A 14,936-nucleotide genomic window follows, 5' to 3' on the forward strand; every position below is an offset into this window, starting at 1 on the left:
TTTATTTTATGCAGGACGCACTGGAGAAAATCTGACAGCACATTTCAAAGTCAGAATACTCTGAAATACACAAGTCAATATACAGAGAGAACAATGAAATCCTTGTCCTGATCTCCCTAATGAAGGGATGACAAAAGGACTATTTCCAATTGTGACCATAGCTTGTGACAGTCACCTGTGCATTCCTCAAATGACTTAAGATTATAATTTCATCCTAAGGAGAGCAAAATGGTGAGCTACTGTTAGACACTAATTTTAATATCTCTTTGTTATAAACCTGGATCTTAACAACTAACCCAGAGGTTAAAGAGAACAATACTGGAATGCCACTGAATATTGTTTATGAAAATGAAAGAAGCCAATTAAAGTTGTTTGGAATCAACAGAGGATATTTATTACAAAATCATCCCAAACTAGAATGCTGGACAGTATTTTTGTGTTTGCTTTGTTGTGTTTTTGGTTTTGTTTTTTTTAAAACCAAAATTCCCAAGTACCTGCTTGGAAGATCTACTGAAAAGCTTGAGTAAATCCTCTACTCACCGGACCATTTCTGAAGAATAAATGTCACCAGTAAATCTATGAAAACGGACACTAATTAAGGCTGGAACATTTTGGTCATCCAGCCTGCAGTTCTAGACTGAAGACTGAGGATATTTTTTGCAAATTTTGTATCAGAATGCAATAATGGCCTCAGGATCTGGCTTGTGACAGCTTCTGACCCACAACTGCACTGTAGCTCTCACTGTATTTTGATTAGTTCACGTACCTGTGATCAGGAATTTTCTCTGCTAAACCAAAGTCTCCCACTATTGCTGAGTATCCGTTCTCATCATGTTTTATTAAGCAGTTCTGGGGGAAAAAAAAAAAACAAAACACCAAACCACAAAACAGAAGAGTTATTGTCTGGGCATGAAACCCATATACCGTTTGTTTTATTTATTTTTAATCTGGAACAAGACTACAAGATCTTGCTTGGAAGACATTCATCTATGAGAAGCTTTTGTCTGAAAGCAACCACCCTTTTCCCCTACCCTCCCCCCTGCACAATCACATGTCTGTCAAACTTAAGATGCTGCAAACAGCCTTACACTCAGTTAATAATCCACTTAAAAACTTGCTGAGAAAGCAGGCAGCCACAAGCAGCAAATACCTAGCCTGATTCTAGCAAGGATTAAGATGATTTAGCTCCCATACTGCTCAAGTATGCAATACGTGCTCTTCACTATGACACCTTAAATTTTCTCTTTACAATTTGCCTGTACCTGACCAGAATACAAGATCAGAGCAGACTCTAAATGCCTTTGTATATTTTGCTACATTAAATACTAAAAAGGAACTCACTGCTTTGTAGTAGATTTTCATCAGAAAATACGAAACATGACAAAGTTATATGTGCTTTTAAAGTCTCAAATAAAATTCTTTATTCTACAGTACATCATAAAACATGATTTAAGGGAAAAGTCTAATAGGGAAAAGCTGTCAATCTTTTCCTTTCATATACACCCTCCAGTGTCAGGAGGGAGGGCAATTTAAGAACATACACAGATAACGCTGGTCTGGCAGCATCACATCACGCGCAGGGTATTATCAATTTATTTTGTTATTTATTTACAACTCTGAGAAATATGCTTTGGCCATTCCAGCACCACATCTTTTCCCTTCTCACCAAATGAATCGATAGCTGACTTCCCTACGTTTTTTTCTGTCCTGCAATAGGTGGAGCAAGACAGAGAATTCATTCCCTTACCACACGCCTTGCTCTGCATCCTTCTGCAGGCAGTACAATAGCAGTGACAGGCAGCAAAACCACTGCCGACTCCTACCGAGTGGTACCCTGCATTAATTAGCTAAACAGCAGGAAACACTTTCTAGCTTTATTGTGCTTGGATGTACAAAAGCCCCTCACTGACCCAGAGCATTAGCTTGTCTGTACAATGCAACTACCAAGAAAAGCGAGTCCCTTGTCTAACAGATCAAGTTCAGGTCATCGCTGTTTACATTATTCAGAGATGACTGTGGCTCAGGCCATGAAGTGAGTTTTCTTCCTGCCAATTAAAAGGTTAAGCAAGCCACTCCTGCAATCATGTAAAGAAATGCATGCCAGCCTGTTGAAATACATGCTGGGCTCCTGAGATGCAAAGTGTTATTTGTTTAGCATGACTCACATATAATCTGGGGATTCATAAACATGTACCAAGTTAAATCAACTATGCTTGCCCAAAGAGTTGCAAAGCTTCTCAGTTACGGGCTTTGTTATCTTTTATCAAAGAGCACATTCATTCAGCTTGCCTCTGTTTAAACATTTGGTCACTGTAAGTGGACTTAAAACTGAGAAGGATAAAACTTTTCGGAAAAATCTTACTCAAATGATTCAGACAAGTGGAATTTCATTGTGTACCACACAGAAACAAGTCCATGAGGACACCAGACATTTTGCAGCGTACAAGAATGCTGATACTATTTTATGCAGCAAAATATCAGGTTCTTTTCTGTCACAGATTTCTCAGCAATTAAAGACGATTCGTAATTTGACTTTTTTTTTTAAAAACCCTCTATGATTCATAAAAGAACTAGTTTTAAAATCTAGATTCTCTTCTTGCAGTAGTTCATTTTACCTTCTGGGTTTTATGGATTATGGTTATTCTCCAATATCCCCTGGTCTCCAAAATTTCACGGGAACATTTAAATCCAGACTAAGAACTATTTTCAACATAGTTAAAAATCTGTAGAAACATTTATACTGACCTTAAGATCTGCAATACAATACTTTACAGGGCTGCTCTGATATCAAAAGGAGGCTTAAATGCAACATCATCCTGACAGCAAATTTTCCTTCAGCTTCTTACCAGCATACAATCACATCCCATTAGACAGCAATACTTCAGCAACTGAAAATGAACAATCTTACCCCCCACCAAGCCCCAGGCAGTGTCAGCTCTCAGGTACAGCACTGAATTATTATAACAAGTAGATTATTCCTAGCTAAATCATAAATTAAACCAATAGCGCATCCAATCTAGCTGCCACATAATGCTACCTGACAGCTCTGAGTTCCTCCCCAGATGAGCAGGAGCTGCCTGCAGCAAAGCTAGGCTCCCTTTCAGTGCAGGTCTTTGGAAAAAACAAACAGAGCGGAAACCCCACCGCGGTGGGGCCCAGAGGTCCTGCGGGAGAGGCCAGTATGCCGTGACAAGGCAAGGGCGGAAAGCCTTCGGCAACATTTCTGCTATAAAGCACTGATCAGCTGGTCTACTGTGGTGGCCTGCACGATGTTAAATGACACAAAGATGGAAGTTAAACTCTTCTGTCTCATTAGTGGAAGCTCATCTTTTGTTTGCGTACGAAGAAGTGCTGAGCGTGAATTTAAATTCATTAGGATATGTATTGCAGTACAAGAGTGACTTTTTTGTTCACACTTAAATCAGCCACGGCCAGGTGACATGCACCAAACAAAAAAAAATGCCAGTGTCACTACAAATGCTCACTGTAGTGAAACTAAACTGATTTAATTAAACTGATGCAAATTTTTTGTGTAGCTAAGCACCAATTTCCTGGAACCCAGAAAGGATGAAAGCCTATTCCTACTGAAATCAGTAGTAAATGCCTTCTACAGATACTAGCATGGTCAGATGTCACCTTTCAAGCCCGTACTGCTCACGCAGGACAAAGTTTTGCAGATGGCGATGCTTCATTCTGTGCTGAGATTCTCCAAGTGTTCAAGGCCAACCCTCAGCACCACCATACTCCTTCTCCATCCTTCCCCCCCTAGTAAAGCCGTTACACAACACCGCACCAAATCCATGGCACAGATAATTTAGTTACCAGATTTAAGATGCAATTCATAAAAAGGTGACTTAACATAGCCCGCAGTTAACTGGTGGTTCACGTGCACTCAATGAAGGACATTTCTAAGTGTTCACATTCTACTGCCAAGATAAATCAAGATCAAAAAAGGAACAAAGATTCATTAGAGACTAAAAGGTTGAAAAGAGCTTTTAAATTTAAGCTAGAAGTGATATTTTAGTAGGAAAAATACAATAGAGCATACTGCACTATTTCTTCTGACAAAGTGATACTTCTAAAAAAAAAAGAAAATATGTGTATCAATTTGGTATGAAGAAGTTTCATTAATGGATTTTGGCACAGAGACACAAGAGTTCAAACCCCCCTCTAGTGCAGAGAGCCTCAAGAACTGCCTACGAGATGAAATGCCAAGCAAATTTACAACACAAGCTTTAAGAAAACACTTTCGACTTACTATTGCACTATTTGTATAAGCTGCAAGGCAATAAAATACGATGACCTTCCCAAGCTTTCTCTTCGGACCTCTACAGACAGGGATGTTCTTTCCTTTGGCAGCTCACATAGTCAAAGAGGGCACTATTTGACTTGAGTTGGGTTCTCGAGGTTTTTTTTTCCCCAAAAAATGGGGACCCCATCAGCCCTTCCTGATGCAGTCTCTTAATAGAAGCAAGGAGCTCTGTACATGAGCTCTAAAGAGTTAACAGAGCTGTTTATGCAGAGACAGATGTGAAAGAACATAAAGCCCCCTTTGTGTGTTACAGGAGCTCAACATCTGCTTTGCACAGCATAATCCTACTAAGACAAATGCAATATTCTACTCTCCCTTTTACATAAACAAAAATGAAAATAGACTCAAGAGTTTCAGAGTTAAAAATAAGTTGCTTAGATGAAGAAACCCCATCATTTTATTTTACAATACAACATACAAGCTAAACTCCTCAGAGATTTTATTGCACTCCAGAAAATACAGGAACGCTACTGCAGTGTCATTTCCAACCCTCTGGTGACTGTTACTGAATTAAAATACTTAAATGCCAATTGAGATGTATCAGCTGTTTTTAAAGTGCTATCCCCTAGGAGAAACACCATTGACAATTAAATGTACAACAGGAAGTTTACAATACTAGATACACTTTTGAAACTAAAACCATTATGTTTAAGGGACAGGCTCCATTTGGGTCCCAAAGTACCAGTAAAAGTTTAGTATAGTGACTATCATTAGAAATAATGATCTATAACAGCTAATTTTTTCAGTGCCAGCTCTCCCCTGCAGTGCAAAATATCCAGGGGAGAGCTTACTCTAGCACAAAGGGGACCTTACAACCGCAGCAGCAAGTATAAGACTCATCAGACAAAGGTTCTCTTCATTGCTTGGGTTTTATTTTGTGCTAAACAAGCAAATAGCATACAAGGTAGGAAGTCAGAGTATGTCACTGTCAAGCCCAAAGGCAGTGAATTTATGTTACATCAGATAATCCACAGTAATTGCTTACATGCATGATTCTGTCCCATAGTAACTGAGACTGCTCCTCTCTCAATGAAAGGAGAGTGAGCCATTACACATTTACTGTGAAGTGAAAGCAGATGTTGGCAGGAATACACACTCGTATGCGTGTGTGTACATATATATATATATGCGCCTAGAGATTAGAATTTCTTCACAGATTTTATCATCAATGGAGCTCACAATGTTCCCTAAAACTGCTCACAACCTACTACTGATTATAAGACCTTGTTTTCAATTGTACATAATTCTGAAAAACTGAAAGGCATTTGTTTGGGGGTTTGCCTGTTTGTTTTTAATCAAAAGCTTAGTAATGGGTTTTTGAGGAGGGGGGTGTTCAGCTAAGACAGCCCAGCTCCTTGGAAGAACAAACTTGGAATATGTGTTGCAAGCAAATTTTGAAATAATGAAAATTTAAAAATCCTCAAAAATACTAGCCTATGGTATCATACCAGATTTGGCATGTTCTTGATTTGAAACATGAGACCTGTGTGTAAGATGCACCTTTTGCCACCCCCGCAAAAAGTAGAGTAGGACAGGACATATGCTGTGTGAGGAATTTGAAATAGTGAGTAAGGTAACAAGACAGATCAGGAGTCCAAGATACGGGCTGGCAGGGACCAAGAAGAGGGTCTTGAGCTAGGTTCTTGAGATGGGGAAAAAAACCCCAAAGACTGTTATGAGGACATGAGAACTGCAGGCATAGCAAACAGGTGCAGTGGGGTGGGAGGAACAGAGCTAACCTGAAGCAGAAGAACAGGAGGAGAGCTAGAAATGGCTAAACATACTGAAGACGAGAATGCAGAAAGATAGCTTGGATAAGCAGGAGCAATAGGAAGAGGGTAACCGCAGTCAGCCAGACAAGGAGATTGAACAATAAGGTCAGGAGGCAGAAACTGGGAGCAAAAAGAAGAGGAAAAGCCTTTGAACATGGATGAAAAACTAACCAGAGGCTGGCATTGTACACTAGCAGAAAGGATTGAATAGTCACAGAGTAGATAGGGTCGGTCTTGGAAAAATGGGCAGACTCCTAGATTTTTGCTTCTCACTGCCAAGAGTCTCTCTTGTTCCTCTCTATTCTTGCTCCGTAGCAAAAACACACAATGTGTATTAATAATACTAATTATTAACAGTGGCAATAAATACTAATTAAAAATACTTCACATATTAGCTACTGTATTAACTAAAGCAGCAGACACCTCTGCCGTATATCTCAAGTTCTCACCCTGCAAATAAAGTACACAATGCCATTGTTTTTTCCTTTTAATTGTTAGGAAGTTGCACTCAACATATAGTACATCAAAAAATTCATATTGTACAACAGATGGGATGTAAAACTTCCTATGAGACCTTTTATTCTTACCCTTATGCATATGCATTAAGGTAAAGTCCTTAATTACATGATCACACAGACAGTTTTTCACCTGGCACCCATGTCTTTTAGTGCACGCAATGGATTCCCCCTGCCAGTGAATTGGGGCTGTACATAAAACACTCGGACCACTATTTTCAGGACTCTGGCCACTCTTGCCACAGAAACAGTAGGGTGAAAGAAAGGCTAGGAAGAGATGAAAAAGAAAGCCTGGGCTGGAAATGAAGGTCTTCCATCTTGTGGTTAAGACTATTGCAATGTTGCTCCAGGATCTGGATTCTGGTCTTTCTCAGCATTACAGGAGGATTCTGTGACAAGGACGCTAGTTTAACAAAATCTTTCAGAGACTGTTGCTAATCTTGTGCTTTGTCTGCCTCCAGGGGTCAAACCTGACTATTTTGTAAGTGCTGTAACGCTTCCAACTGCCTCTGACATCAGTGAGCATGCTGCCTTGAACTTAAACTTGTGTAAAAGGCAAAACACTCCAAAGTAAGTCTTAAAATACATAGCTAATATTCACCAATTTCCTTGCTTTTAATCTGTTCTGATAAGGCTGAGTTTATCCATCTCCCTCATCTCAGAGGTACCGTAAGAATAAATTCACTGATATTAGGGCAGTCACTGGTGTAAGCTGCCAAGGAAATCAACAGTGCTTCCAGAGCAGGGTTTGAATGCAATAAAAATACAGTGTAAAGAAGGTGTTGAAGGAACTCTCTGCATAGTTGTAAGACATTTGTTTGGAGGGGTGAGGTACAAAAGGATTTTGCTATATTCTTTTTGCTGGCTGCACACTTCTTCCCTGTGCCTTCCCAAACACTGCTATTTTAATTGTAGGTAACAACAGACAAACGTTGCAAAAAAAAGTCAGATTAAGAAAAACTTTATCACGGTCCACTGGCTCCTATTGAAACACTTCCAATGTTTCACATTATGATTTCTGTTTTAATGACTTCATCTTCTACGACTAAGACTTTCAGAGTTAAAATTCATAACCAGACCTCCTTGAGAATCACTGAAAGACAAAGAAAATCCTCATGATTCCAGGATGCAAATCCTCCTTGTGCACATTACAATGAGGTCCAAACAAAAAACAATTCATAGGGCTTGCAGTGATATGGATAGGGGACAGGGAATGAGCCAACGAGGCTCATGGCTTAATCTCTGCGTAAATCTCTTTATGACAAGTCAAAAGTGAGGACACCACATTTATTGGCTTATAAAATGTTCAAGTCCCCCTGCCCACACACCTACTATCTGCAGGCTGGAAACAGCCGATCTGAGCACTCTTACCTTCTGACAGATTTAAGTTAGGCTGTTGGTGTTGATCAGCACAGATCAGCCTGATCAGCGACAGTAGCCCAAGCCCAGAGCCCAAGGACTGAGCTGCTCATGACATAGGTAAGTACCGGCTGTCTGGGCAGCACACTCTCTTCTAACAAGCACTGCCTCTCTCTTTGACAGAAGGGCAGCGGGAAGGGCACCAGTGGGATGTCAGCGCTGATATCCCCCATGGGCTGCCACATTAACTGTAATGACCTACATCTACTCTTCTCTACCATTCTTCCCTCTGGCCTCCTGCAGTAGCAATGTTGTTCTGCTACTCTCCATGCGGTGCAATTAGGAAGAGAGATCACCCTGCTGTATACTAATTGTCAAAAACACTTATTTTTCAATCTTAGATTGACAAGGGATAGGAACTTTTCCTTCTTTAAGTTTTTATGCATCCAGTACATAGACAGATATAATGCTACTGTCAGAGCAAGACAACTCTGCTGCCATAACTGACAGAATAAACTTCATGTATTCATGCCACCTGCCCCAGGAAGCTGCAGGAATCAGATGTTTGCCAGAAGCAGAAGAAAGGCAGAAGTACAGATCAAATAATTTTTATAGTAAAATTCATCTTAGAGGGATAATTTGCAATGGGCTATTCTGTTAAGTGTAACAGGTAAAGCATGGAGACATTCCTGCACAGAAAGTCTCAGTTTCATTCTGTTCATAGGTCAGTCAAGGCCAGCGAGTTTCCTAGAAAAATACCTCACACTCTCATCCTGCAAACTCAGTGTCTGTTCTGACTTTTGCAGACATCTAAATCCTTGTCTTTGCCTTCATTTGTTTAATAGAGCCATTGTGTAAATCACTGAAGTTTAACGAAGAAAGAAGGACAATATAGAACAGTATTGAATCTGCCCTTGTTCAATCCAGATCACAAGTTCTCTCCCAAGGAAAGAGCCCATCACATCTTCCTTCAGCTTGCTGACACATTGACTATTTACTAGCAAGAATGAAGACGACTCATCCCACCACCAGCACAAACCTGGTAAAATACAAGGCATTTCCTCAAGCAGTAGCCAAAAGCCACAGTCTGAGAGTTGAAAATTTTGGTGACAGGTTTTTGCTATGGTTATTGTCTTAATTTTTTTTGTTTTGGAACAAAGTGATTTCTTTAAAACTTAGCCAGCCAGCAGGGCAAACATTTGCCCAACAGAAGAGTAATTTGCTCCACAGATTTCATTGTAAAGTATATTTCATCAATACAATAATACACTAACAAAATTCACAAGTATCTGGGCATTTGAGGCCAGGTATTTAATCTCCTTTCCTTCCTAAACAGAACAAGTAAGTGTATATAGCACCTCAAAAATTTTTAAAAAATTAAGTTTAAAAAAAAAAAACCACAACCCCCAAAACCCCAAGAAACTGGAAAATACAGAATATAGCTGATGACTTAAACTTTTATCCTGACAGTTTCCAATGTGACCCAAACAGATACTATGCCTTTAGTGCTAAGAACCAAATATAGCCTAACTGCTAGTAAATTCTTAGGGTTTGGTTTGTTGTTTGTTTTCAAATAATCCTTACTAATTCCTGTTGCCACCGAGGAGTTTGCTATTGCAGCAAAATCACACACTCCTCCCAGTGAGTGTGTATTCTAAACAACTGACATTCAACAATAGATAACATTGAAGCATTGGTAGGGCAGCTCCTGAGAATGACACACAATTATGTAAAGCCTTGAACAAAGGCATTGACAGAGGTTTCAGGAAATAGATTTTCATATGACTAGCCATCAAAATACGTGTTACAATAAATGCTGCAGGCACAGGTACTCCTTAGTTACTTTGGTTCCTTGCAGTAACTCTACTTCCCCAGTCTTAAATGTACTAAAATACATCCTGAACTGGGGCGGGGCAAGGCAAGAACACCAAGTTATCTTTTCAGTTATTTTTACCCATCTCTTATCTGCACACTCCAAGGTGACTGAAACAGAGCTTTCTGAGTGTACCATGTCAAAGTGATGTGACTCCAGGTCTGGGCATTTTTTCATAAATTTGATATTCTTCCTTGCAGAATTCAGCACCTTTCGCTTGAAAGGACACCCAAGGGACTATTTTATGACTTCACTGAAATACTTCTTTCACCTACTAGTTGAACTATTTATTCTTTTTCACTTTTGCTAAATGCGCATTCTTCATCTGTTTAACACTACATTGAGGTAGCTTTAAAAAACCCTAAAACTGGATGACTAGTCATCACTCGCATTTGCAAACATACTGTGCTGTGGTTTTATTTTTAAAAGCTGTTCTTAATCTTAAATCCTTTTAGGCTAAGATAATATGCTTCTGGATGCTTTTGATTGAAGTGACATTATGAAGTCTTCCCAAGAACAGTTTCGGAGTACTTTCATGTTGCAAGTCCCCATTGAGCTTAAACTAGCTCATCAGCTCCAGACAACCGGACAGCCAGGCCAGCAAAGCCCTCAGCACAGGCTGCAATGAATGGCAAGACCCACTGTGAATACCGAGGCAATTTGTTCACAGAACTTAGGACTCCTATGTCAATATTTCTAGCTGAGCTTGAATTAGCTAGCTACTTCAGCCAACTAAATTCATACAAGTTGTCACCAAAGCAGTTAAAAAAAAAAAAAATTCTATGTCAATTGAAAACTGCCACTGAAATATCATTCTGCAGGAAATTTTGAAATTTGAAAATTTTAGGTAAACTGTTTTGATCTTACTGACTTTAGAAATGAAAGAAATATAAAGCAGGATTGTGGACAACACTTAGTGCTGATTAGTAATGAAAGGTCACTCCTCCTACAGAAGATTTGTGAAATACATGGGGAAACAAAAACAACAAGGAGATTTTAAAGTGCGTTTGTAACAATCTCCTCAATTTGAGTTCTTTATATGATTGACCTGTATCAAATGTTAGATTGTTATGCTTAATTATCAAAGGATTTAAATACTTTACTGAACCATAATTCAGAACTAAAAAACTCTGCAGCTGCTCCCTCAGAAATCCTAATCTGAACTCATTTCAGGAATGACCTTCCTTCAGGATAGTTATTTCTCCAGTTCCTATACAAACTATCAACATGTTTTGAGGAAAGTTTTAATCCTGTGAACTGTATTTCAATTTGTTTCTCAAAATGTCTTAGATCATACCTTATATAATAGCAGTTCTCTGCTGGAAGGAGGAGAAAGAACCAAACAATCAGTTATAGTACTGTCATTAAAAAGTTCCCTTAATTTTATGAACAGTACCTTGGATGTAAGGTCTCGGTGGAAAATGCCTTTGTAGTGAAGATAACTGATTCCCATAGCAATGTCATATGCCAATTTCACCCTCACTGTCCAGGGCAGATGCTGGTTACTGTCCAATAGCTGTTCCAGGTTACCACAGTTGATGTACTGAAAAGACAAAGCAACATTTGTAATTAATTATTTAACTTCATCTATTGTCAGGAATGTAAAATTCACAAGTGTTTTCAGCTCACCTACACATTAAAAACTTTTTTTATTTTTCTCTCTTAAGGCCTAGGCAGGCACAAAATTTGCAGATCACGAAAGGCTGAAAATGTCTCCCTTCACCGCCTGTACCAATGCATTTATAGTAAAGATGCATGCAACAGCCACCACTGCATTAACTCTATGGTATTTAAATACTGGTATTTAAATAGACCCTTCAGAAACACCTACAATATAATACCACCCTCTCACTTCAGTGTGAGGAAAATAAGGGCAAAAAAAAAAAAATGAAGAGCTGGCTGTCATACAGAGTAAGTCAAAAAGAGAAGGCTAAGTATCCAAGTGTAGGTCACGGAGGCTGATCAAGTTCCCAGATATCAATTCCCTAAACTGAAGCAGCATCACAGAAAAATATTACAACACGTTGCTGTAAGTTACACTTTTTTCACTGCTGTATCTGCAAGTCCTAATCAGCAATCTGATTCCCACTGTGTTCAGTACTACATCAATCTCATGGTAGCCCTCATGAAAAGGAACCTACATTAAGTATAAGATAAATGCTACAAGAGACAGTGAAACAAAGCAGCACCCAAATGAGGCTAAGTAATATAACCCAGGGTTAAGACATGGCAGCTCCACTGCTCAAATAATCATTAGAGCAACACTGGGCTTATGCTTTATGTATAGACCCTTTATACCACAACAGCAGCTATGCCACATTTGAGTAGCTTCTTGTTTCACTCTCAGCCCCAGACCCTCACGAGTGACAAAACAAAAAGACTAGCTCGCTCCAGAAGGAAAACGTGGCAGCGATGCAGTGACTTCTCTCAAGAAAGTCCAAGCAAAGCAGACAGGATGATTTGCTCCAAAGTCTGGTCTAAGCAGGTAATACTGTGGCGGGCTAAATCAAATTTGCTCCTCTGTGCCAGACAGCTCTCCAACTCTCTCTCAAGAAGCTTCGCACCTTCCTGTGTCATTCACTCAGACAAAACATGTGCCACCATTATCACATTAAAATTGTAACTGCAGCTCTTGTTTTTTCAGAAACTTTGAACTTGCTTGTATTTTGTTGGGCTGCTTCGTGTCTTGGAGCCTGGGGCACAAGAGAAACATGAACCACACACCATGCAGCATGGATGTAGCTGATCTCCTCAGGCTATGCTACAGCAAAGAAAGAGCACACATAAGCCAGACTCTGCTACTAAGTCTGGGGGTCACAGCTCACCTCCTGAACAGTCTACAAAAACCAGCTTCTTCCTTACCATTAGGCCCTATCTTTTTCTGAGCTCAGCAGTTAATTTTGAAAACCTTTCTCAGCAGATATGCAAGTTTCACACGTAACTATTTAACAGGGCTAAACTGTTCAGGCAGATGAGGCACAAACCAGTTTTGACTGTCACAAAGCTTACCAGGAGGGCACATCACGAAGCAGCATGGGGCTCCACCGCTCCCCTCAGCTGCACTGTGCATCCCTCGGGAACTGGGCTCATCCCAGCCCACATATAGCAGCACATTTCACTGGCAGTCCAGAACGTGACCCTTCTCTCTCCATAACAACCTGGCTCTTACGCTAAGAGTTCGTGTGTCAGGAGAGGGGAGCAGCTCTGGAACAGGTCACTCAGAGGCTATGCAATCTCCATCCTTGGAGACTTTCAAGACCAACTAGCCAACCTGACTCAAAGTTGGAAACAATGCTGCTTTGAGCTTTTCCACCTTTGATCTTTCTTTCTCATTGCTTTTATTTGAACCCCTAAGGGAGCTAGATGACCCTATGCAGCACTCAAAAAAAACCCCATTGCTTAATATAATTAGAATTTTTTTTTTTTTTTTAAATCACAAGTTGCTACTGTGCTTAAGGAAAAAATGGCAAATAAGATTTCCACATTAACTACTTATCTATTTCCAGCCTCCTTGGAACAGTGCAAGCAGCACTTCTAATCTAGTCATGTTCAAATCAGAACAGTATTGATCAATGTGAAACAGAAGGCACTACAGCATCTAGCTCAATAACCCAATTATAAAGTGACACTTATCAGTTATCTCAAACTATTTCATCTGACTGGGCAATAACAGACTGTCCATATAGTGCTACCATACTTGAATTCATCAGCAAGAGAATGCAAGGGGAACGGGAATCACAGGCCCAGCATTCTATTTTGGTTAGGGTTAAACTGTGCCATACTATGGTAGTAATTGCTCCAGAAATGTTAACAAATAAAACAAGCAACCCATAAGAGTACTGACATACATACTGAAATGCGACAATAACTAGCTACTATTTTGAGCATGCTCATGCTTTCCTTTTCAATGAAGGAGCCTACTAATTTGATCCATTGCTGCCATATTAGTTAAGTGCACCTAATATATCTATTTCCCCAGCACCCTTTCAAATTGGCTGGCAGGGTCATTCACCCATCTTGACCGCAAGGACTGGATTCTAGCATGGGCTGGGTGAAAACGGACATGCACGTAGGACACAGCATGCATGAGCTGCAATAGCAAGAATCAAACCTGACTCTTAGCACATTACAAAACCCACTAAGGCCTCCTATCCGAAACTGTCACCCAGCAAGTGCTCAGACCTCATTTATTAGAGATGTGAGTTCTGGTTTTGCCTTTAATTTCTAGTGTACTTCTATGATGCACAGCAGGCTAGTCATCAAGTGAACAACTGAACTAAGATTTTCCTATAGACATCTTTAAGATTCTATTTGTTCTCGAATTTTAGCTGGCCAGCAGGTAATACTTGCACCCAGAGTCCTGAATTGTCCCTAAGGCAAGCACCACACAGGGTTCAGTGCTCCCTCAGTGCCACATAAGTAATCCAATTCTCCCGGTCATTCAGGCTGATAATGCAAACAGCCAGCCTGATGGCCTATTTTTTCCAGAGCACTTCAACAATGCCTTTTCGGAACAGACACAAAATTATGCACGTTATTTCCTAATTGCCAATGCAATTGAAAGAAAAATACTTGTTCCTAACCTCTTACTAGCACAAACCAGCCCTGGGTGGTAAAAATATCCTAAAGGATGGTAAGTGCACCTCTCCCAAAGAGAATACTCGGTTTTATTTTGTCCCTGAATCATTTCAGTACTGGTACAGTAAGGCTACAGCACACACATCATCTCAAAGCATTATTCTACTACAACAACAACAGCCATTGCATAAGTGTACAAGGAATTGGAGCAGAGATCTGATCGGGCTAGGACAAGGAAAGCAAGGACGCTACATTTCATAAAGAGACCTCACAGCTAAATGGAGCAGCGTTCAAACCTTTTCAAACTCTGTGTCATCAGGTTGCAGTGAAACAGCTACCCATTATTCCTACTGCTAGCTTTTTGTCATGTAACAGGATGCCAACAGTCAGTTTATCTGGCTGCCAGAGTCTGAAAGTAAATGCTTTAGGTTGTTTATTTTTGCATTGACTACAACTCAATACAGCAAATTGAACACTGGTTTAAAAGACTGTGGCATTTCAGCCCACAAAAATATTCTTTCCTAAAA

The 14,936-nt window shown here is 39.9% G+C and overlaps 1 protein-coding gene across 1 annotated transcript in view; it reads right to left on the reverse strand.

Moving 5' to 3' along the window:
- TESK2 (testis-specific kinase 2) overlaps nucleotides 1–14,936 on the reverse strand; it is a 72,142-nt gene that overhangs the window by 11,167 nt on the left and 46,039 nt on the right. Inside the window, exons 4-5 of the mRNA XM_009708475.1 lie at nucleotides 11,228–11,374; nucleotides 767–849 (exon numbers count right to left, since the gene is read on the reverse strand). Coding sequence (XP_009706777.1) covers nucleotides 767–849; nucleotides 11,228–11,374 — 230 coding nt within the window. The remainder of the gene's footprint in view (nucleotides 1–766; nucleotides 850–11,227; nucleotides 11,375–14,936) is intronic.

Source organism: Cariama cristata, unplaced genomic scaffold, assembly GCF_000690535.1.
Source record: "Cariama cristata isolate BGI_N322 unplaced genomic scaffold, ASM69053v1 scaffold22479, whole genome shotgun sequence".
In the NCBI taxonomy this organism is placed as follows: Eukaryota; Metazoa; Chordata; class Aves; order Cariamiformes; family Cariamidae; genus Cariama; species Cariama cristata.